This window comes from Molothrus ater, chromosome 2, assembly GCF_012460135.2.
Source record: "Molothrus ater isolate BHLD 08-10-18 breed brown headed cowbird chromosome 2, BPBGC_Mater_1.1, whole genome shotgun sequence".
In the NCBI taxonomy this organism is placed as follows: domain Eukaryota; kingdom Metazoa; phylum Chordata; class Aves; order Passeriformes; family Icteridae; genus Molothrus; species Molothrus ater.
Genome location: NC_050479.2, coordinates 24,310,014 through 24,335,117, shown reverse-complemented (window position 1 = coordinate 24,335,117; position 25,104 = coordinate 24,310,014). Strand labels below are relative to the sequence as shown.

Below are 25,104 nucleotides of genomic sequence, written 5' to 3'. Positions count from 1 at the left end.
TTCCATGTTTGTTTGATTTTCATCCTTTCCTCCCTTGCCCTCTTTCCTTGATCATTATATTTTGTCAGATCTGATTGGATTGTTTCCGTGACACTGAAACATAAAATAAAACATTTCATAAAATGGATCTTCAGGCAAATGTGCTTTATATTGCAAAAATTAGGCCAGCTCTACCCACAATAACTGACTTGGGAGAGGCTGAGATGGAAAGTCTGAGATGGAAAATGCATACGGTACAATTATAAGAGCATGCTTGATTTAGCTTTTGTACAAGCAAGTTGACTGCAAAATGCATCTTTGCAGCTCATTTTAAATTTGTCTGAAAAGGAAATGTCACTTTTAGATGTTACTAGTCTGTGCACTTGCCTATAGATCATAATCCACCTACATAATTATTGTGCCACTTTTTACATAAAGCTTCTTGGGGAAGTGTCTGGGATCCTTTTTTTCTTGATATTCGAAAGATTTATTGATTTGCCTGACATGTGTAATTCATTTGAGAATGAACAAGTAGAAAGAATTTTTCTTGCATTGGTATTTGCAGAAGCCTTTTCTTTCATAGGTACATTGATATCTTTTCAGGGCATTCACAAAGGGCTCTTGGAAAAAAAAAATCTTTTCTTCTTTGTATCTGTAAAATGAAATACTACAAAGAACTGTGGATAGTTACTATGAAGCTAGAATATCATACCAAATTGGCAGAAATAAGTAGTGGAATATACGCAGCATATCTTTGGGGACAGCTATCTAGACAGAAATTTGTTATCCCATTTGCTATATTCAATCATGGTAAAAAATGCACCCTTTTAATTTCTGAACAGAAAACTATATAGAGAAAATATATTTCAAAGTGCCTTATTTAGCTGATCTTGGGGGTGGGAAAGAACCCTATATTTTATTTCAAAATAATCTGGGTTATATAATGGTACTTGAACTAATTTCCTATATATAGGCATCTTCAGCTCCTCGTTGGAGGAGATTCATGTGAGCCTATAGAACAAGTTTAACTGTGTACATCATCAAACTTCAACCAGAGGTCAGGAGAGAGCCCCTGAAATCAGCTCTGGCCCACACTGGACAAGCTCCCCCTGCCCCAGCCTCTGCTCACGGGACATGCTCCAGCCATGAACATGCACTGTGTCCAGTTCTGGGCTCCTCAGTACAAGACAGACAAGCTACTGGAGAGGGTCAGTGGAGGGTCACAAAGATGATGAGGGGTTTGGAGCATGTCACTTATGAGGACACGCTGCAGGAGCTGGGCCTGTTTAGTCTGGAGAAGAGGAGACTGAGAGGGGATCTCATCAATACATATAAATAAATATCTCAATGGCGGATGTCAAGAGGATGTCAGGATCTTTTTGGTGGTGCTCAGTAACAAGGAGCAGTAGCCATAAGCTAAAACACAAGAAATTTCACCTTCCACCTTCTGAGGAATAACTTTACATTGAGCATGGCAGAGCACTGAACAGGCTGCCCAGGGAGCTTGTGGAGTCTCCATCTCTGGAGACATTCAAAACCCATCTGGACATGCTCCCGTTGTAGTGACCCTGCTTTGCCATGGGGTTGGACTGGGTGATGTCCAAAGGTCAATTCCAACCCTAAAAATTCTGTGATTCTGTGACTGCTGGAGTAAACTTGCTCCAGGTTATCAGTATCTTTCTGCAGTGGGAGACACAAACTGGCCACAGTACCCAGATATGGTCTAACAAGGAGTGCTGGGTGGAGGAATGATGGACACAGCCCTGGATGCAGTTGGCTGTCTCGGCTGCCAAGGCTCACTGCCAGCTCCTGTCCAGCTCCCAGGGCCCCCAGCACCCTTTTCCCAGGGCTGCTTCCCCCAGTCCCTACATTATTGTACTTTTCAAGGTGCAGCACTTTGCATTTGCTTTTTCACAAAATGTGCTAGAAGGTCCTAACTTTGTCTTCTGTGCTGAGGTATCCCTCTCTGTCATGCCTTCACACTATTAAAAATATCCCTGAGCATAACAAAGGTGTCTCCTGACACTTTATCTTAATATTTCTATTTAAAATTCCTACTGATTCCTATTTTATCTGTCAAGTATTGGTCTGAAAAGCACTTTCCCCTCATGTTTTCTTAGTCACTTAACATGGAAGTTTGGACTTTTCTCCACATGAATGCCAGTGTGCTCCTGCTGCCATCAAACCTTGCAGATACAAGTATGCAGCACACTCTCGTCCCTTATCAACATTCTAAAACTATCAGAAATATTTTAAGACACAGGAAAAAAACCCTTATGGTTCCTACATTTTAACATCTTCACCAACATGACAAATCTTTTTTTTTTCAGACTTGTGCTCTGCTGTTCTCACTAGATGGATGGATTACTTACCAGGTTTCAATATTTTTTTTTTAAGTAATGGCATCTTTAACAGTTTTCAGCTGCTAATAAATGCTATTTGTAGAGACATCCATGCCTACTTGCAAGAGACTAGCTACAAAGATGTATCGGCTGTAGAGCACGGTGGAAGTTCATGGTTATAAGAGGAATACAAGCTTAAAGTGAAAAATCTAGAGTCTGCAAAAGTGAACAGTGTTTGGATTATTATTTCAGTAAACTGACTTTGCCAAAAAGGTATCTCTGAGTCAGTAAAGTCCTACTCTGACTAATCTTGCAGTTCATGAGGATGCATGGACTAAAAGCAAGCTCCATATTGCAACAAATCTCCAATTAATTACATCAGCATTACTTGAAAAGTGCAAGAGGAACAGTATGCAAAAGAGGCAGCTCATGAAACCCACAGTTGCTCATTATTAGTGTTCTTGGAAAAGACTGAGTGTAAAACTCAAGATAAAATCATAAGGCACAGGATGGACAGAATTGCACTTATTTTGTAAAAAAGAAATTCAGAGTATGGCAATGATGGAAATTAATGTATTTGCTTCCCCCTCCCCCCATTTTTTAGTCACTATCTCACTTTTAAAAGAAACCAATACACTGAAAGTCTATATGCTAAAACTTTTTTGTCAAAAGATTGACTTAAAGTCTTGATTGAGCTATGACTTCCAAATATCCTATTATAAGACTCTTTTTTCTCAAGCAAAAAATGTATGACCCTAAGCATCACAGTTATTTCATAAGTAGTATTTAGCCTGAACAAATGATTTATCACCAAATTAGAAAATGAGCCAGTATTAGCTTTATTCATATGACGGATTAAAGTACAAAACTGAAATATTTTGAGAGACTATTAGTTTTCTAAGGAAATCATATACTTAGCCTATTTTAACTATAAAGACAAAATATAAATTGATGACTAATATCAGAATTTAGGTGGAATCATCATAGACTCATTGTACAGCAAGATATGAAAACCAGTATGTTATTAAAGGCCCAGTAGTAACTCACCTGAGAGGATTGCATTTTTCTTTTCTGCCAAATCCCTTGTTTTGCTCTCCTTTCTTTGAATGTAGGTATATCCATAATGTATATGGACACATTTGTCCCCATATGTTCTTTTTCAAATACTTCTCCTTTTAACATTTAGTGCTCATTTACAGTCTAACTGAAAGCTCATTAATAACAACAGAAGGCTCCACTGCTTTCAGCAGGTTTTGGATCCTATTCATGCTTACCTTGGATGCTTTGTGCAGCACTGCTTGCTTTGTCTACCCTGGTTATTCAAATGTGATCACAACTGTTCTCTGGCCCTGAGGCAAATGGTAAGAGACCCATATCAGTACTGCTACACTTGCTCTCCACAGCAGAGAGGAATCCAAATCATCTACTGGGAATAGTCCCTGGAGCTGCGTCTTTTCCTGAACCACTCCCAGATCTGTCTGGAAGGGAGCCAGCCTGTCAGGTCCCAAGGAATGCTGGGGATTGCTCTGCACTTCGGCTGTGCCCTGGAGTGAGCTGCCATTCCAAGGACATTCCCTGGCATTGGCTCACTCAGTGAAACAGATACAGCCCTTCACTTTGACAGCACTAGTTACCACGATCAAAAATCAGTGGTCAGTATTAATCTATCTCAGAAAAAAAAAAGGAAAAATATGGAAGAAAAACTGCCTCAAAATCATATGGAGCTGCTGGAGCACTGAACTGTTGCACAGCTTCTACTGAAGCCACATTTAAAGGTTTCATCGTGACTGTACAGGGAGAGCAGATTCTCCCTGTTCTGCTCGGGTACAAATGAAGGCATGCTTTCCTCTCAGTGTGATTTGACATGACCATTCTTTCAAGGCACACATTTCTTTTCCAGAGAACTAATGATGAGTTTCCAGCTGAGGAAATTCAGTGTCACAAGCTAGGCAGGACATATCTCAGTACTAAAGCTGAAACGATCTCAGTATAAAATCAAACATTATTTCCTCATTCATGGAAAACATGACTTTCTATAACTAATTATCAATACACAGTTTTAGGTATCCAGATCCACAGTTATACATTCTGTATCAGCAACTATGAAAACAGGAAAATACATAAATTCTGGCAGATAAATTCATGTAGTACAGGAGGAGAAGCTTTTTCGACCTGTGCTACCATGGAATGTAAAAGCTAAATAGCTCAATTTCCTTAAAACCTACAGCTGGTATCCAGCAAAATGCAAATTTCAAATCAAGCAGCTTGTCATTAAACATGTTAATAAGAGAGAACTGATGGATCCTATTAACCAGCATCTGAAAGTCAAGACTTTGCAGACAGAAGGGATTTCTAATCTGTGCTCTCACTCTTTCTTGGGAAAGTTAGGAATGCACCTGAATCCTAATGGCTGACCCTGGATATTTTTTTATATTTACTGTGACAAGTGGATGTTGTGAAGTGAGGGGAAAAAAATAAAATATGGTAATTTCAGAAAATTTGCAGATATTATTTGATGAAGGAAAGGGAGAAGAAGTTTAAATAAGAATAGGCCATTTTATTTTGAGTCAAATGTTTACCCCTGTGTTTTCTTGTATCTTTTCAATTACACGTGGTGTTTCCTGTTTTGCTCTGACTTACTGTTGAGACATTCTTGGTCTGTGGCATTTGCTAGCTACCCTCAGCACAGGTTGTCTGGGGTGTCCTTTTGCTGGATAAATGCATATTGCTTCAGAGTAATTCAGTTTACTCACATGAAGTCCCACTGTGACCCTCTGTAACACGACTGTTTACTTTGTCTGCTGAGAGCTGGAGGCAAACAGCTGCATCCTGTTTGCTGAAAGAAATGGAGCAGGCTGAAAACTGTCAAGACAGGATTCCCCCAGCCTATTAGCATGTGCTGCCTGTCTCACCCTTTTAGCTGTGCTGCTGGCTGCCACTGCCATCAGAGGCAATAATTATTCCTTGGTTTATGTCACCTCACAAAGCCTACCCATACAGCAGCAATTGTCTAGGATTCTCCCCCCACCAGTGATGCTCCTAGGAGGGCAGCAGTGAATTCATACTGTCACTTCCAGCATCCTTTCTCTCTGAGCTGTGCAAGTGGAGCTATCAGGTGGTGTTACTTCAGAAGCCACATACACATGGTATTTACCATGGAGCAGGTAAATACAGAAACAGGCCACTTATTTTGTCAGGGAAGCTGCATTTGTGGAAGCTTGGTGTAAACACTGGAAAGCAAAGAGAGGAGACACAGGCCATGGAGAGTATCAAGTGACAAAACTCACTCAGCTTGAGGAAAGAGGTCCTCTGAAGAATTTTGTGTTAGTGTGATACCAGCCAGCCAAATTTCAGAGGATGAGGCTGATAGTAAGAAGGAGGTTGCAGAAGCAGCTGCAGGAACTCCTAGGTCTGGTTCAGACCTTAAGAGCCATCAGCTCAATTATAATTTTGTAAATCACAGATCTGGAAAGTACAGAACAAGAACAAGAAGCTTTCTTCTGCTTTCTTCTCTGATGGATTTGCGCTGGTAGAAAGACAGTGCTCTCATTTTACATTTATTTCAGTGTCAATCATTACAAGCTACAAACCTTTCCCTCTTTCCTAGAAGTAATGTCAGGGACATCCCTGGATCAGGTAAACTCTCAGACTTGGTGTGGGAGGGATAACACAAATGCCTTTTTTTCCCTGTCTGAAGGACTCTGGCTTGTTTGAATTAGTTTATTTTTCCCAGCATAAGACTAAGAATACCATTTTGAAGTGGAGAAAACAGCCTTCTCAAACAGTGGTAAAGGATGAAGAATATCTGGACAGGCTGCCATCTCTCCTGCCTGGTAGTATCTGAGCAACAACTTGGAACATCTTTTCAGTGCAGCAAGTGAGCTGGACTCCAGTCAGTGCACATGTTTCAGAGACTGGGGATTTCATTTATCACATCTTCTCTAGGAAGGGATCTCTGAAGGCTATTCTGAGGTCCATAACAAACCACACAGGGCAGGAAGGAGGGCAGTCCTTGTCCCACTGCTTGGGACAATATCTTGCCTGAGAAGAAACATTTTTTCCCTCCGTGTCCCCATGTTCCCCTCTTTTTCAAGTCTAATATGGAAAAGAAGTAGTTGACTTTACTCTGTTAATAGTTTTATTTACTGCTAGGTGTGTTGATTGACTGACCAGAGTCTACTTTTTGTATTTGCATGTTTAAAACCTGCTGGTGTGCTGGAAAAGGAGGAGGCAATTTGCTAAGAAACACAGCCTCCCTTTTTTAAACTGTTTTCTTCAAGTTTGTGTGGATACAGCAATTCTTCTTGGACATTTAAGTCTGTCTAAGTTTCTTTGTGGTATCTCAGTTATAGAACAGCCTTTACTGCTGGGCTTTAGCTGCTGTTGAAAGAAACTATGTGACGAGACACTGTCTCAACCTTCCTCCTCTTCAAACACAGTTTCAAATATTGTAAAAATAAACATACAAAACAACAAACGAACAAATAAACAAATAAACAAACTGCTTGGGGTTTGACACTCCCAGAAGCATCACTTCAGGTCTATTTACTGCTCCCAGAATGCTTCTACAGATATTTTTCAGGATTTCTCATACCAGCTCTGGCAGTGACTGCAACTCAGAAGTCTTGGCATAAGTGACGGCACTGGACTGAGCAGATAAATTGTTTGAGCAGATCCTGAGGAGCAATCCAAGGAATATTTTTGGTTCACCTGTATTGTAATCCTGCCCACCAAATAGGGATAGCTGTTCTGGAAAACTTCTCAGAAAACATTAATATTTTGCTTTCCAAGTGAGCTTCTAAGACAACAAATGAATTTAGATATCTGTTTAGTTTGTTTTTAAGTTCATTTTGAAAGGATAGAGTGATGGTCAATGACACTGTCATTAACCTCAAAGCAAGAACATATGGCTATTGCAGATGCAGCATGATAAACATCCATACTGTGCACAAATACAGATAATCAGTGGCAAAAACCTGTCACTAAATGCTACTACTATGTCAGGATTGTTCTGCAATCAGCCCCTAAGGAAAGATCTAAGAGAAATAATGAAATGTAAAACTTCAGGCCCAATTTAATATGTTTATTTTGTTTTTAAATTTTCACCACACAAAGGTGTGAAAAAACCTAATTTTCATGCCTTTCATTTTAAAAGAGATTGAAAGCTCAAGCCAAAAAGGCCCTGAATTTAAGGTTTCTGTATTTTCCCATTCACTCATGGTGCCAGGAGGAAGGCAGATGTCCCTAACTGCTTTAAATGCTACTCCTACCTCGAGTACTCCAAAGCACTTGACTACTCTCTCACATCAGAGTATAGCAGTGTGGAGAGAGCAGGAGGGTCAGGCTACCCTCACGTTCATGATAAAGTCTTTTTATGACTCTTTAAATTGTCTTCTCTTGCTTCTCCACCTAGCCCCACAAAATTCCAATGCTGGAACTAGAACATAGCCACACACCCAGGTCTGTAGAGTTGCAGAGTTTCATGATGAGCTGCATGAGTCCTGCCAATAACTTTAGGTCATCCTGAGTGGCTGGAGTTTGCACAGCTCTTGGATACCCGAGCCAAGGAGTTAAGAAGTAGCTTGGCTTGTTTACAAGACAGTCATTCCCCTAAATGCCAACCCTTGAAATGACTACTATTGAACTTATCTAGGTCTAGAAAAAGGTCAACACATTTAGTTGCTAACATTTTCACTAAGAAGCATTTTACTTTACTTCAGTAAGAAGCATTTTTGCCATCTTTGAGGCAGACCTTTTCAGTACTTTAAAACATTTTTGAAAACCTGGACATGAAAGAATATTTACTTCTGCACAGAATTTTGGAAAGCTTGATTTTCATTTCAGCCTAAAACAAATATAAATGTCACAATCTTGACATTTTCTGTGAAATGGAATTATTGTTCTCTACTGAGGTTCTTCACAAAAGATAATTTAATGCTGAGATGGATGTAAAGAAGTTAAAAACATCTGAAGAGATTTCTCACTGAAGCTGAGAATTTAATTAGAGACCTTCACTAAAATGTATGTCCATATTTCATTCTTCATTATGTTTCAAATGCTGGAATTCCTGTAAAATGAAGTGACATGACATTTACTGCCAAATACCCAAATTCTTCTTTGGTGTGAGGAACATAAATGTGGTACAAATAAATTTTTTTCTCTTAGATATGGCCAATTTCTCTCAATTGGTTTACAATTAATGATGTAGTGGTTCCTTAACAAAGTAATTTGTGGTTCTGCATTGTGAATTACAAATGAAATTATGACTATTTAAAGAAACCCATAACACTGTTAGTAAAGAGACAGCTTTCTGAACCATTTCTGAATTTGGAACCATGATGTCACAAAGATGTTGAAGAAAAGACTACTATGAAAATAAAAATCCTGTAAATGTCTACCTGAATTATCCAAGTCACGATTAAAACTGGGATATTATTAAAAACTTTGGGTTTGAAATGCGCTAATATGAACCAGTATGGTGTAGTTATTGTACTCAAGTATCAGACAGGATGAAGAGGACACAAAGCAAAACCAGCTCAATGGAGAGGATCCAAAAAAGAGTAATTAATTTAAAAGAAATGCCTGCAGTTCTCAGAAATGGACCATATAAAAGGAAATGAAAAGTCAGTGCAATTCCTTTTCCTCAATGCCCCTCCTCTTCAGCAGTGACTTGGTATGAGAGAGCCCACAGTAGGTCTGACCAAGATGCTGCCTACTCCAGGATCCCTTTCTAATAGCCATAGATAGATACAGTGTAAGGTCATTGGAAATCAAAAAATGCAGTGATATTTTCCTCTGTGATCAATACAAGTACTTAAAATGCAAAATAAATATGAATTTTTATGATAATACCCTTTTTTTTCCACTTGAAAATTAGACTTGATTTGTTCTTCTAATAATCTTTGGATTAAAATTATTTATGGTAATCACACACAAAGCCTCTTTCACATGTTGGAACAGATAACCAAAGCAAATAACATATTATGTGGTTTTAGGCTGTAACAGCAAACAGTGAAGTCAACCAGAAATTGAAATGCTTTAGTGAAAAAAAAGTCAGAACAGAAAGCCAGAACAGTCTTCAGCAGTAAAATATACTAGTTTTCAGACATTCTGACATGGAAAATTATTCTTGGTACATTGTGTTTATCCAGAAACAACAGGTCTTTTCTGTGATACATTATCCAGATAATGGCAGACTTCTAGATCAGGAGAAGACTGTAGATTAAGGTGGTATCTCTCAGGGTGTACAGGCTATATAGATATTCTGAAAATAGGAATGGAGTGTACTTGCTCTAGACTCTTCTAACCTTTTTCTGCTGCAATAATAGAAAGCACAATTATTGCCTCAGAAAAATCACCTAGCATAGGCTGGATGGCAAATGTATTGCCAGCAGTTCTGCCTCCTCCTGTGTAATTTTCTGTATAGGGCATCTGTGGCTAGCCAAGAAAGGGCGTTTTTGTAATGAGCTGCATTGAACTCTTACTGGCAGTGCTTCCTCCCACTTTTCTGCGCCTACAGCAAGAGATTCAGATTGAGAGTTGCAAGTAGTCTGTAGTGAAAGTGTAAATTTGCCAATGATACTAAACTGGCAAGAGTTGTTGACTCCCTTGAGGGCAGAGGCCCTGCAGAGAGATGGACAATCAACAATTCTAAGAAGTTTAACAGGTGCTGTATTCTGCACCTGGGATGGAGCAACCCTGGGATGTGCAGACAGACTGGGGAACAAGAAGCTGCAAAGCAGTGCCACGGAAAGGGACCTGGGGGTCCTGGTCCATGGCAAGTTGAACATGAGCCAGCAGTGCCCTGGCAGCCAGGGGGGCCAACCCTGTCCTGGGGGCATCAGGGACAGCATGGCCAGCTGGGAAAGGGAGGGGATTGTGTATCAGGAAAAGCTTTCTCACCCAGGGGGTGGTTGGGCACTGGAACAGGCTCCCCAGGGAAGTGATCACAGCATCAAGCCTGTTTTCACTTTGAGTGTTTGGACAACAGTCTCAGGCACGTGGTGTGATTCTTGGAGTGTCCTGCACAGGGCCTGGAATCAGACTTGATCCTGATAGGTCCCTTCCAACTCCACATATTCTATCAGAGGTTGATGACTCTCCTGTTTAGAGATCTGATCTGAAAATTAGTCACAGAAAGTCACCCTCACTCCCTATTAATTAAGGCAATTATGTAAAATATATTAATCTCGTTCTGAGAAGTGTGCTGAAGCTTAATTGACTAAGTTTTAATGAATTGAGAATTTTACTTTAAAGATGTAGAAGTTTGATGCCTTATACACTCATTCCCCCAGCATTTACAGGTAAAAGACAAAAAGTTGAAAGCACAGCTTTTTGTATTACTCATGCTTTGTAAGTTTTTTGCTTTTGCCACAAAGAAAGTATATCTGTTTTGTTGTACAAATAGGAAGGAGATGGAGATATGATTACTATCTTTATTAAGTTGCTTAAGACAAAAAGCTGAATTGCTTAGAGAGAAAAGACTTTGGATTTCATCACAGAAGCACAAGTAGGGATTTAATTTGCAATCCACAGTTGAGATGTTAGCTATGCCATAGCCTGCTCTACCTGATGATAAGGGAAAATTATTTACTAGATATCAAAGGAATAGGTGCCTTTGACAGGACAGTACTTTTCATACATACACATTACATTTTGTTGTTCTCCAAGTGTGAGTCAGTCTCAATAGGGGGTATTTGGCAAGCTTTAGTCCCAAGGTACATCTGAGTATCTGTATTATTTGTCAGTTGTAACTATCTTCCTGTGACTTTCAATGCTTAAACTGGAGAATGTGGGATGAGACACTGATATGTGAAACTACCTGCTTCACAAATCATATTGAAAATATGTCACTTAGGAAGAAAGTGAAGAAAGGGGTCACAGAATGAACGGATATCAAGGATACTGGACAAATGATAACTGTATTGATAACAATAAATTGTTAACAATCTAAAGTTTTCACACCTTTGCTGTTTTCACCAAACCATTTGGAAAGGAATAGGTCACTGAAGAATGGGTAGACTTGAATATACATACTTACTTGTACTGAAACACTAACAATATTTCACAAAACTTGATGCCTATACATTGGTGACATCTATAAAGGAAATGTCTTCATAATTTTTCTTCTTAGGCACCTAGATGTGGGGTTGCAAACTTGTGTATTTTCTTTTTCTCAGATGCAGAAGTTAAGTATCTATGTCAATTTTTTCTCAACAAGTGGGAAAAAGAGGAAACATTGTGCCTTCATCTCAATGGACTAAAGGTAAGAAATTCACCTTTAGTGAATTAAGGTGAAGGTAAGGTAAAATCACACCTCCTTGGAAGGAGCATACTTCCCCTTCAAAATCCACATGAATACTCACTCTGCCAATCTAAGCATGGGTGATTGGTTAGGATTTATTCTACCTTTTGTTCTGAAGGTGAAATGATTCCCCTTTGCATGGAATAATTTAATATCAACTATACCAATTAAGAGAAATAACATCACGACCTAGCAAAATCTGAGTATCATTCCTCGACACTGATGAACAGAAAATTCTGTCCTTGCTCATGAATATTTAATATGAAATGCTTAAACATGTAATTGTCTCTTCCTTATATAAGGAATGTCTTATATGTTGAATAGTCAAAAATATTTGGATTTCCTGCTAAGGAGTGCTGTTTTGTGATTAAAGGATTGAATTCAGTTTCAAATCGCAGGTCCTGTCTATTTGAGTAGGGGTTCTGCACATGACCATTCAGTTTCAGTCTGTCTTGCAGACTAAAATTTTCACTTCCAGAAATCACAGAGAAAAAGACTTGTGTGTCTGTGTATTATCACTTATCTGCTCTCAAGTCTCATTTTATATGGGGTAAAAACAAATGCCTGTGTAACAATACAACTGCAGTTTCAGTGACAATGCTTCCCAACCTTTGAGAAATCACCTTACCTAGCTTCTCACCTGTTACAGCTTTGCAGAACAAAAAACTTCTCTTGTTAAATGTGAAGTATTTTTCATGAAATTGCATACTATATGATCTGGATCATTGTTTGGACCAGCAGGGGCTAGTGTTGTATTTAAAAAAAGGACAGGCTCAACCACCAAGAAAAGAAAGTTGTTCCCATTTGTTTTTCTTTTTTTTTTTTTTGTTGCCCTTGTGAAAGACAATGCTCTCAGTTCAGTTCACAATAACTCTTCAGCACATCAGAAAACCACAAATGTGTTCTACTGTAATTTTGGATGAGCTTTTCTCACAAAGAGGTCAGGAGCCAAAAGGACTAAGTGTTCTCAGGCCTTGGAATTGCTCCTCCAGGTGAGAGGGAGGCATGCTGGGGGGCCTGTGTGTATTGCTTTTATATTGGCAGGGAGGCTTTCATCTCCAAGGCTGATGATCCCATACAGAAACTCCCTGATTCCCATAGGTAACTCTCCCTGACTTCAAAATGGCGCACAATTTTACTTTCCAGTTTTAGTTAAGATTGTCGATGGATTATAACTTCTGAAAATAAAAGAAACTGCACATTATAGAGCGCTGTTCTAGGCCATGTCTTCAACTGTCATGAAATTCTATTGAATTGTTTTTTTTTTCCACCATATCATTGTTGATAAATAAAGTACTAAGAATGACAAAAAGAAAGAGAGGAGTCTTCTAGGAACTTAATATACATTAGGCAAGAGGTGGTAAAAATATCAGAAGTAGCACGTGACAACTTCTAGTTTTACACAACTTGTAGGGAGTCATCTCTGATGACTGCCATCTTATTACTTTGCACGAAAGGTTAAATAAATTTTTGCCAGGTGTTACCCTAGAAAATAGATGAACACTTGAAGTACATGAAAAAAGGCAAATTGTAAAAACACACACATATGTTCACTTGTATTTCTTAGCTGCTTTCAATCCATCTACTTATCACTGAACTATTCATATGTAACTGCACTTAGTATACAGTAGCTTCCTAGCTCATAAAATATTGATTCAGGTTTTTTATCGTATATCTTTCTTGAACTTTGATCTTTCATACTTACTGCTCCCTTGATGAAATATTTAGAAGTACATTTTCCATGTGAAAGGTAAATTTAGAGTTTTTTTATGGTACCCTCTGTTAATGCACTAGCTTCAACCCACATGAGACCCAAGCTGAACTCTATCTTGGTCACGTTTAGTTGATCATTGCATTTGCAAAAATCTTCCATTCCAAAGAAACTTTTATTTTAAGGTAAAGGTAATTTTTTTTTTTGACCTAGTTGGAGTGGTTTACAACACTTTCTCACCAGGTACATTGAAAGACACTTGAGAAGATACATCCAAAGAACTAACTTTAATAGTTACTTCCCAGCAGATAAAAATGTATAAACTATATGATAAAACAACACTCTTAACTTAAAAAACCAAGCAAGCAAGCAAGCAACCAAAATCAACCACAAAACTATCAAAAAACCCACAGAAAACATTCTACATATATTTATAGACAGTGAAGGCTATTGAGTAATTTTGTCAAAGCAAGAAAACTACTGCAATAACTCCTTTACCAATTTCATCAATTTGAACACTTAGCATAAGAAAAAACTATTCTCTTGAGGTTGAGAACTGATGAAATCTCAGTTCATAGCTCATTCAACATACAGAATTGAATTTGGCATACAAGAACAAGCATAGTCCAGCTAAAGCTTTTCAAGGGTCTGGAGGACTGAAGGATTCTGTCCACCATAGTTTGTCTCATACCTGAATGTCTCTTGTCTCAACCTAGACACTAACTTTCACAAAGCTTGTAGAATTAACTCAGTTAATTTTGAGACATTTATGTCCTTGTTGTATTTGGTTGAAAGCAATTTTGGCTGAAGGCTGCCGAAGTTGTTAGGAATAGAGACATAGGGTGGCAGACAGACACACATATACAGAGCAAGAATAAACACCTACTTCTCTTATAGTGCAGCTGTGTAAATTAGAATATGATACTAAAATCAGTGGAGCAGTAGGTACTTGAGAAAATGGACAATAAATAATAAGAGAATCCATCCTGTTCTCTACAGGATTGTTTTGTATTTCAAAAGTATGACTTGGGATTCTTCCCAAAGAGGTGGCATATCAATAGGCCAATGGAAGTTCACCCACATCAAGGCATGTAGCATGAACAACAAAAAGGAGGAGCTAGAAACTGTGCAGTTGGAAAACTAGGATTAGTTGAAATAATGGAAAGTGTTAGTTTTGCAGCTGGACTCAATGATCTTAATGTTCTTTTCAAACCTAAGGAATTCTATGATCATGTTTTGCTTATTTTGAATATGCTGCTTGCAGTTCTTGATTAAGACAAGCTGTTTGGACACATAGAAGTGAAGAAGCAGAGAAAACAGTATAGAGATTTTCTCACTCCAAATTTTAAATTCACAAAATTTTGTGTTTAGGAGATATTACTATGGGAAGAAATTTCCATATAAAGTGTACTGAATATTTTCAATAGGAAACTTTTTTTTAAATCAGAAAAGTAATGGAGTAAAGTACTCCAAAATATTTGAGTCAGTGTTGTTATTGAGATGAAGAACCAGGATTTAGTTTAATTTTTTAAATATTGTTCATTGCATGACTCTCCATCCAAGCATTATTTAGGGGAATAATAAAGACTGTATCCCCAAATACAGAATTTTCTGGAAATGAAATGATCACATTTTAAAAGACAGTCTTCAAAGTAAAGCACATCTACCAGCTATATATTTAATTCAAAGCATTTTTATAGTTTGATAACATAAACTCATTTTTCACACAATGTAACATCTGTGTTTATTTTACTGAGACAGCTGGAATGTTAAAAGAACATTTAAACTTGTGTCAAACAAACATTTTGGTAGAAGAAAGTTGATATCTCAGACAAAACCTGAAGACTTTTATCTCAGACAAATCTTATCTCAGACAAAACCTGAAGTTTTACATGTCATTTATATTATATATGAGTTTTTTATGACCTTTAAAAAAACCCAAAACTAATCAAGGTTTTCATTCTGCATTTTTGCCCACTTTATCAGTGTCCAAGGTAAGAAAGTTTTGATGCAGAAAAACTACACAATACAGAAGCACAGAGAACTATCTTACCTTCTGGCTCCCTGATCTTGCGTCCTGCTGCAGATTTTCGTAGCACACTCCTTCCTGAGTTGAACAAGCTAGTTAACTCATCAAGGGGACTGGTCAATGACCTTGAGTTTGTAGGGCTGTATGAAAATGAAGACGATGAATTTGAGTTCAATTTCCTGTGCTCTGCTCTTGCCACCTTTGGGGAGTAAGGCAGTTTGGAAAATGGAGAAGACGAGCATCCAAGCTGAGCAGGATTGGTTCTCTGAGGTACTTTTGGCAGATCTGAATTTGTACCTGTTTTCCCTGCATTAATCAGAAAACTAGCACAAGTCTCTGGAGGAGATGCAAAATGTGTGGAAGCCCGGTAGGAAGCAGGTGGTACAGGAGGAGGGGGTGGTGGCAGTGGAGGAAGTGGTGTGGAAGGAGGAGTCACTTTGGTGGAAATACTGAACACAATCAAGCCTGGAGATACTGGTCTTTCATTCTCCCCTTTCTGGCCTTTGGAGTACTGGGGTGATAACGGACTTGAACCTTCTGACTGCACAGGGTATTTTAGGTTGGTTTCCAAAACAGGAAGCTTTTTGACTTCCAGCGGTGTTAAAGGTGATTCATCAGAAGCAGGTGAACATGTGACAGGGGTTGGAGGGAATACAAGAAGTGGTGGTCTGTGGGGGAGCAAGTTAGGGAAAGGGGCTGGAATGTCACACGAGTCTTTATAGATCAAAGCTGCTTGACTGTTTCCATCTAATGTTCCATCTTCAATGTTAATATTTTTTTTGCTTTCAAACAACAGAGGAGGAGATCCAGTCACTACTGGAATTATTCCATTACCATTGCTTCCTTCTTCTGGTAGAAAATACTTCATTTCTTCATATACAGACTCTCCTTGTTCTGGACTCTCCACTTCAGCAGAACTGCTTTTCACTGCATTCCCTACCATTTCAATATAGACAGGCTCATTTTCCTCCTCTTCTTGTGACATAAAGAGATTCAACACACCGTGTTGTGGTCCATCAGTAGAAGCTGCTCTCTGTACTGTCACAGTATCATAGACACCTGGTTTAACTACTGTGCTTGCTTTTTTTACATCCCCAGGCTTTTGGCCAGGTATTTCTTCATAAGAACCACTAAGTTTTGTATTTGGACTTCGCTTTGGTTTTCTGGGAGGTATTTTTTTCATGGTACTGTAGTCATCACTGTGTGGTCTTGGACGGGTCAGTACTAGGAAAGTGAAAAAGGTCTGTGTTATTAACAAGTTAAAGTCAGTTTTTTCTTACACTGGTCTAGTACTTCAAGCCCTCAAATGTTGCCCACTTAGTTCTACAATGAGCATCAGTCACAAATACAGGACTCCAAGCAAAAGCATAAATACTTCTAGGAATAAAATGCAGAATTTTCAGCTACCCAACCACAGACCTTTGCTACCTGGGCATATAATCTCCTTTGGTAAACTCTACTCCCACTAAAAGATGAGAACTCAGACCTGAGGAAGTGTATTTTGAATCCATTTGAATCCAAAATATACTTGTGCACTGCAAGATCTGTAATACATGGAAATATGTGCTTGTTTCTCCTATTGCTCCAAGGGAGAGGGGCATGCTTTCAACTAGGAGTCAGCACAGTGCTACTTTGACACATATGTGACTGCCAGTAACTGAAATACCCCTCTTTTATGTAATATCTCTAAATCTCTAATTATGGGATGATATTATGTTCCTCTCTTCTTTGGTACTGTAGGTGTGGAAATAATTTATAACTTTAGGGAATCCCATAGCCTAAGGGCAAATCCCCAAGTGAGTATACATTTAACTAAACTAGATGTCTCTTTATAGCCTCCAGGCATGTATGGAGTGAAGAGACTAGATACCTAGATGAGTGGTCTTTTTAGATCAAAATTAGATGGTATAAATCAGAGCTGGTTTTGGACAAAAACACAAAACTGACATAATTATTAGAAAATCAGTATATGGCAGAGAAACTTGCCCTATTTTTTCATACATATAAGAGCTCCAGAATTGTCTTGTGAGTATATGTAAGCATGATTGTTAAGACCACACATACATGTATAAATTTTTGCTCTTTCAAAACACCTCTGCTAGAACTTCTTGGTTAAATCTCTTGCCGATTTGGACACAGAAAGATTAAATTACTACAGACCTTCTTAAACCATATTAGTTTAAATGTATGTTGGGCATAGTTCCTGTCTCCTTATGTAGAGCTTAAAGGAAGAGGTTAAAGAAAATGGACTTTCACCTAATGAACTGGGCATGAGGACAGTAATCATTTTGAGAAAGAGAGCTGCAAAGACTTCTATCCATTGCATGCAGAACTAGAGTGTTATAGAGAACTTTAAATCCAACCTGAAGGATCTTCCTTGATAAAACTTGAGGATCATTTAGAGAAAACATGACAAGTCAGGCTTATCAAGGAAAGCAGAATGTGTTCCTTTCCTTCATCTTCTACCCATCCATTTCAAAGATAAAGGAGAATAGAACAAGTGAACTCAAAACCATGCTATGGTCATCATAATGCACTGAGATACTTTGGGACACTTGCAGCACTTTCCTTCTAAACAAAAATCACTATAACCAAATCATGGCCAAGAAAAAAAACAACCAAACCCCAAACAAACAAACAAACACTGAATCCATAAATTATTAATGTGAGCACAGAGACAATGTAGGAGAAAGTTTAATGTTTAAGTCTGTGAAATTCAAGATTCTAGCATTCTGTTTTATAGATGCAAGATATTCTAACAATTTAAAAGATGAAATAAAATGGTCAGTGGGGTAGAATAGCTCATGTTGACACATTTCTAGTTTCTAGAGAGATTTCTCCAAATATGTTTTGATTGTTGTCAAACTGGGCAATTAGAACCCATGAGTATTATTTGCTGATTTGGGAACAAATGACAAATTGGCTGATTTTATTTACTGTCATTGAAATATTTCAAGGAAGCAGCACCTCTCAAAGGCATTTGACTGTGTTTAAAAGGATCAAAGTGAGGAGAATAAATCAATAACTCAGAGTAACGTTTGCGACTGTCTCTGCCTTTATGTCTAACCTTCATTAGCGGTTTCCTTAGAAGCTGCCGACAAGCAAGCACTAACAGCCTCGTAGGAGGCACTCAGTCGTGTGTTGGGGTCCCTCTTTGGCTTGGGAGGAGGCTGTTTCCTTGGTGATGGCAGGCTATTGCTGTCGTCCATGCTGAAAACAGAGTGCAGGGAGGGGGATCTGATGGATGACCCAGCCGCAGAATGCACCAAGCCATCCACTGCCATGGGGACAGGCACGGAGCTGGAGTGAAAGTGCTTAGAGGTTCGACAGCCGGCAAAGCTGTCCTCAGAGACCTTCCCACCCTTGTCTTCAGCTCTGAAAACACAGAAAAGAGGCCCAGATGCATTATTCAAGCAATAACAATGAACCTGTTCATGCAAATGTAACAACAGCTTTTTGGTAAACAATCTCACAACTCCCCTGCTGCGTCGAGGGGATGTGGGTAGTAATCTTCTGACAAACAAATCCAGATCAAGCTGCTAGCTTTCTTCCATTTCCTGTTTCATGATAAATCAGGACACCGGCCCTTTTTCACACAAATGCAGCCTTGCTTAAGCAGTCTCATATTGTTGACCAGACATTCACTGAATGAATTGTTCACACTTTGATTGCTACACACAATCAAAAGCAGGGGTTTTTAATCTGAATGATAATTTCTGGGAAATCCATTTTAATAGAAAGTTACTGAGGCAGCAAATGCTGAGCCTTTATCATTATTTTCTAAAAAGACAACTATAAATTCTATTTAGATAATGCAAATCTTTAAAATATTAGATGGCCTTTTTAACCAGCTACATTGGCTGCTTGAGCAATTCCACCCAGATATCCCTATGTCTTCCAGTTTAAACATAATTATTAGTTATTACTTTTAATAATAATTTTTATTATTATGATGTTATGTTTAGTTGTTTCAATTACAATCCAGTTTTTCAATTTTTCCCTTTCCTTTTTTTTTTTTTTTTTGCTATTTGAATACATATTGAGAAATAACCTTCCGGCTTCTTCTGACAATAATTGATTTTTAACAAAAATTCTTCTAACATTTTATTCCTCCAAGAATCAAAACATTGAGACCCTTTTAACTTAGGGTAGTAATGTAATAGAAGATGTCTATACTGACATTTTTCAAAAAAATCCTCAAGCATTTGTCTTTTTAAATTGTATTTCTGCATGGCAAATCACCAGGAGAGCTGAAATTCATGCACAGGATATAGCCAGCTGCCCATGAAGCAAATGAAATAGCAAAAGATGAAAGCATGGTGCTCAGTGGATAATTTGTTTTCACTGTAATGTTTAATTACAGTCTTTCCTACAAAGGCATTTCCTCTAATATGTAATCACTGGGATATTTGAAGCTAATTAAGCAGATGCACTGCCATTTTCACTTTTATTAAAGTCATTGACAGAAGCAATGATAGCAAAGGGAGCTGTTCTGGATGAAAATTAAGTTCCTATGGAAAAATAAACATTTATATGTCCAGCAAGTTATAGACACATTCTTTCTATCGACACATACTGATTAACTGCAAATGCTAACTCTGAGAAGAGCTGACTATCTCAGCTGTCTAAGAGAGAAATCAGAGCCTCAGTTCCTAGAGAATGGCTCTCCAGCATTTACTGGGCTTGTAAAGTAGGTACTCCTGAAAATTCTGACATGAGTTAAAAAATTATCATTTGCCCATTTTTAAATAAAACCATCCTCCTCACAATCAATCTGCTTGTTTCAGTGAGAAATCAGTATTTATTAATGTGGACTTTACTGTATTTTAACACTTTCCTAACTGTTTTTCATTACCTTGGGAACTTCTCAGTGTTGGTATTTTAAGTCAGAGGAATTTTTCTTTTGCTTGTTTGGTCTGGTGAAGTTAAACTATAATCTATTTATCATAGAATTAGAATATTTCTGTAAAAAATAAGTGTCTCAGAGACTTGAATAAGTTCCTCTAAGCTCAGTGCCCCTTGAATAGGATATGGTGGTCTCTTAACTTTCTAGACTTAATTATCTGATATACAGGAAAAAAATATGATCTAATATTGATTTGGGATGAGCATATACTTGAGAATCCTCTCGCAATCCTTCTGTCATTTCTATTGTTTTCTAAGCAGGGAAGGAATTTACAGAAACTGAAGAGACTCATTAATCCTTCACAGCAGGTGTTTCTCATCCTACCTTTTCTGGCCTTCTTCTGGCCTGTTTCTAGCCTCTCCCTTTTCCCTGTGGTGAGCAGCGTTCATCTCGTTGCGGAGCCGGTCATTTTCCCGAGCAATGTCAGAGGCATTTTGAATCACCAAGTCATCGTATGTTTTCAATCCCATATCCTCAGCATTCTGCAAGAAGCTTTTGATTGAGGTGACCTCTTGCTGTTTGATGCTCATCTTCTGTAGCAAGCGCTGGCGAGCTAGAAATCCTCTTATAACTACCATAGTGGAAGGAGAAAACATAGACCAGTGAAAGACAACTAATTGGGAAACTAACTTAATATCACTGTGAGTTCTGTTTAAACATGAGCAAGCCAAGTTCAGTCAATATCTTATAGATATTAGAAAAGAAATCTGATGGCATATAAATAACATAGTAAAACTCTTAGTGGAGTAAAACTAAGACTATTCTTAGTGGAGTAAAACTCATAGTGGAACTCTTTCTGTTTTCTACTGCCAGTGCTTAAAACAATGTAGTGACAGTAAATTAATAAATATGAGCTATCAGTACTCAAAATGTTTATTTCTCAGAATGCTATTTTTTATTACATTACAACACAGATGTAATAAAATGTATACATCTTGCATATGCATGATGTAAGATGTATGTATACATGTGTACTACAGATTGTGAAAGCATACGTTTACACTGCAAAGGTCAAAAGATTGTTTCAAAATAAAAGCCTGGATAAATGAATTGCAGTGAATGCAGTAGGAATTAAATGATTGCTGTTGTTTTGCTTTAAAAAATGCTGTAAGTGTTTCAATGTACCTAATACCACAACAAAATCATACCCAATGCAAGGGTTTTTTTTTGTTTGACTTAAAGACCTTTCACTGCTCATTTCCTTTCAGCTAAAACAATTAGATTAATTTAATGCAAATTTCTCAAATGGATCTGTCATATCGTATCTGCATTTTTCAGTTAAAAGTTTTCATCTACATTGCATCAGCTTCATTTATCTATTAGACTTTTTCTTCACACTCTTGTCAGCTTTATGCTGGGAAAAGATTTTAGTGCATCTCCTATAATAGCTTTTTCTATCTCTTTACTATATAAGTACCTTCCTTACAAAAAAACCTACCCAAATACCACCCAGTATTCTGGATTTTCTGAAGTACAGTTGATCAGAAACACAAGGCACAGGGGCCACTGTGGCCATAATAAATTGGGCACCATTTTAATCCCAGTGCCTGCAACAGGTGGTGTCATTATTCTTTGAACCTATGTTTTGGCTTAGAAGGGAGAAATATGCTGACTGAAAGTACGGTGTTTGTGTGGGTGTTTTTTTTTTTTCCCTAAGTTCCATAAGATCATGTTTCCTTCCAGATGTAGAATCACACTGTGTATCTCACAGGGAAGAACCTGTTTTAGAATAATTTGTCTGTTTCCTTAAATACTCTTAGTTTTCATCAATTTGTATGTATCAAAACCAAGTCAAACTTCATCACTGCTTCTTAAGGTTACTCTTTTTCTGGTCAATTGAAAGTTTTTCATCAGTGAAGTTAGGAGACAATAGCCTGGGTAAGACTAAAATTGTTTGAATTTGGAGGAAGTTACTGAGAATGTTGATTGCAGGATAAAAAAGTTAAAATGCCTTAGGTATTTACAATAACAAAGTTAAATTTCAGATTTAGGATTACTGCAAAACAACATTAAATGATGAAGAGTCAAGCTGAAATAATCTGAAGGGAAAATGTCAACAGAGAAAAATACAATTAGTCTTTATGATTTTAAAATGTTATTGAATAAAATAAACAGCTAAAGCATAGGGTAATGTAAAGTACATTCTATCATCTTCTAGTGCCTTGTTTAGACACTAAAAAAAAGATTTCTTTTATAGAGATGCCCAGTGCCCAGCTGACAAGATGTAAGAAAGGCTAAAATTAATAATAATAATGTAATACTGCTTTTCTCCAAAATTCACTGGGCTTGAAAAGCTTCAAATTCAGATAACTTGAAATAATTTCTGATAATAATTTCTGATAGACAGCTTTGAAGGTTTATACTTTTATAATCACAACCAATCAATGCCTTTAATTACATTCCATAAAATCTGACTTCTTTAAACTCTGAAACATTATTGCACATACCAAATTTACTTGAAAAGGAAATTAATAGTACAGTTATTGTTGACAATTTTATGAGAGTATTCATAATAAAGATGTTACTGAGTCTGAATCTAAGGGTTACTGTTGCAAAAAGAATGAATACATGCATAGAATATTATCAGAGTTCACTGCTCACAAATATAAAAATTTTGAAAGAGCTTAAAAGAAAATAAAAAAATGCTTTTTCCTAAAGTATTTTCTTTAAACCTACTTCTGCAGAGCAAAAATAAGCATCAAATCCTGGGTGACTTTGGAAAAAAATCTGAATTTTAAAATAACATTTTTACAAGGGTCTGTGTGTGCTTTTAACTTGAGAAAAAAATCTAACAAAAAAAAAGATTGTCAACACTACCAAGGTTGGTTAAAATAAAGAAATTAAGAGATCAGGTCTCTGACAGGATTGTTAGCAGGGATGAATGAGTAGCTTAGAGTAGTCTGCAAGAATGGTCCAATAAAATGAGATCCAGTAGAGCTAATTGTAACATTTAGAGACTGTACAGCTACTCTGAATTATGCACTTTCACCAAAATGAAGAAGAAACCTTCAACAAAGCTTTATTAGGAAGGGTTGGCAGATAGACATCCCTTTTTTGCACACATTTTCATGAACTGAGTAGTTCAGGTTTTTCATTAAGTGATACACATTTCTCCACACTTTTTTCTCTATGAGAACATTTGAAAGATTTTGGTTTTGTTTAAACAGAGCAATTTTATAATCTAAAAACTGCTGTGAAATGCAACTCTCAGATCCTAGACTTTTACTGCTCAGTTTCATCTACTACTGTTGGGTACTGGGTACTATGATTGCCTTGTGAATTTGCTCCTCATTTATGTAGATCTAAAATAATTCTCATTATGCAAATTAAAATAATTGAGGTTAGCACCCCCAGGGCAGAAAAAGATCTAGTATTTTAGAGTTCATCTAAGGATGAGGATTGGAATAACCAAAATTCCAGCAGACAATGGATCTGGGTTATGTGAGGAATTTATTAACTATTGTGTACACAATGTATTCAAGTTAATTCCTCATATATATTAATTCTAATGGAAGAACTTTCAGCATGATTGCCCTTCCTATGGATACAAACAATTTTCACAGTGATTCAGGTGAAAATGTATCATATGTAGCTCTCATACCTGCAGAAAAAAAATATGACAAAGTCTCTAAACTCACAGATACATTTTTAAGTAAAAGTGTTTTGACACATGCTTTCACTTTAGTTTGACCCCTTTCTTTGCTTGTGTAAGATAAGTTTCAGGATACCAGGAAGGACTTATATGGTGTGCTTTGTTTTGGGTTTTTTCCCCCAAACCTAGAAGAAGGGATTGCTAATTAGACTTGAAGAAAAAGAATTAGTAGGATTTTTGAGCAAGACTTGCTTCCCCTTAAATCTGAGCCTCTTATCTAGGTATATGATGTTACATTTAAAGCCTGATACAGAAACTAGAATCATAGAATGAGAATATTCTGAATTGGAAGGCATCCACAAAGTGTCTTTGGATCATCAAAGTCCAACCCTTGGCCCTGCACAGGACACCCTGAGTGTCACACCCTGTGCCTGAGAGCATTGTCCAAACAGCTCTTGAGCTCTGTCAGTCTTGGTGCTGTGGCCACTTCCCTGGGGAGCCTCTTCCAGTGCCCAACAATCCTCAAAATTTCATGATGATCCCTTGGGTCCTGTCACTGGTCACCAGTGAGCAGAGATCAGTGTCTGTCATCGATTCCTCCTCATAAGAAAGCTGTAGGCTGCTGTGAGGTCTTTCCCCAGTCTCCCCTTCTCCAGACTAAACAGGCCAAGTGACTTCAGCCACTTCTTGTACAGCTTCCCCTCAAGGCCCTTCACCATTTTCATAGCCCTCTTTTGGATGTTTTTAAACTGATTTATTTTTTGTTATATTGTGATTATTGACTGGTTTGGCTAGTATTCAATATGTTTTCAGGAGACATATATCTTCCAAAGTCCCCTGCATGTAAAGGGTGAGGGGACAGAAGTGCATTGGGACTGGCACCATTACTCACTAAGCATGACTATGTCAGTGTAAAGTATATGGATATCAATTTTAGGATACGATAAGAACAATGTACGGGTACTTTATTCTATTCCAAATCTGCCAGAGCTCTTTGGCATGCTAATTCTGCAAGTTTACAATTGCACCTGTTTGCAAAAGGCAGCTTCTTTCATGAGGCAATGACATGAGGTTGATGTCTAACTACTGCCTACTCATCCAAGTTCCTGATTTTCTCAGGTTCCCCAGATCATAAAAAGCATGCAGATGAGCCACAGCTTTAAATACACACTTTTGGCAGAAATGACTTTTCAAGTTACCCTCATTAAGGAGGATAGAAGCAAAACCAAGAAAAATATTTC

General features: G+C 37.7%; 1 protein-coding gene across 5 annotated transcripts in view; it reads right to left on the bottom strand.

Annotated features, from left to right (window-relative positions):
- MYO16 (myosin XVI) overlaps positions 1-25,104 on the bottom strand; it is a 357,892-nt gene that overhangs the window by 25,560 nt on the left and 307,228 nt on the right. For 4 of the 5 annotated variants that reach the window (XM_036381446.2, XM_036381432.2, XM_036381439.1 and 1 more), the window contains exons 30-32: positions 20,596-20,842; positions 18,433-18,740; positions 15,390-16,589 (exon numbers count right to left, since the gene is read on the bottom strand). In XM_036381446.2, the coding sequence (XP_036237339.1) occupies positions 15,390-16,589; positions 18,433-18,740; positions 20,596-20,842 (1,755 nt within the window). Of the gene's footprint in view, positions 1-15,389; positions 16,590-18,427; positions 18,741-20,595; positions 20,843-25,104 lie in introns of those variants that run through there. The other variant, XM_036381447.2, reaches the window with a different exon arrangement.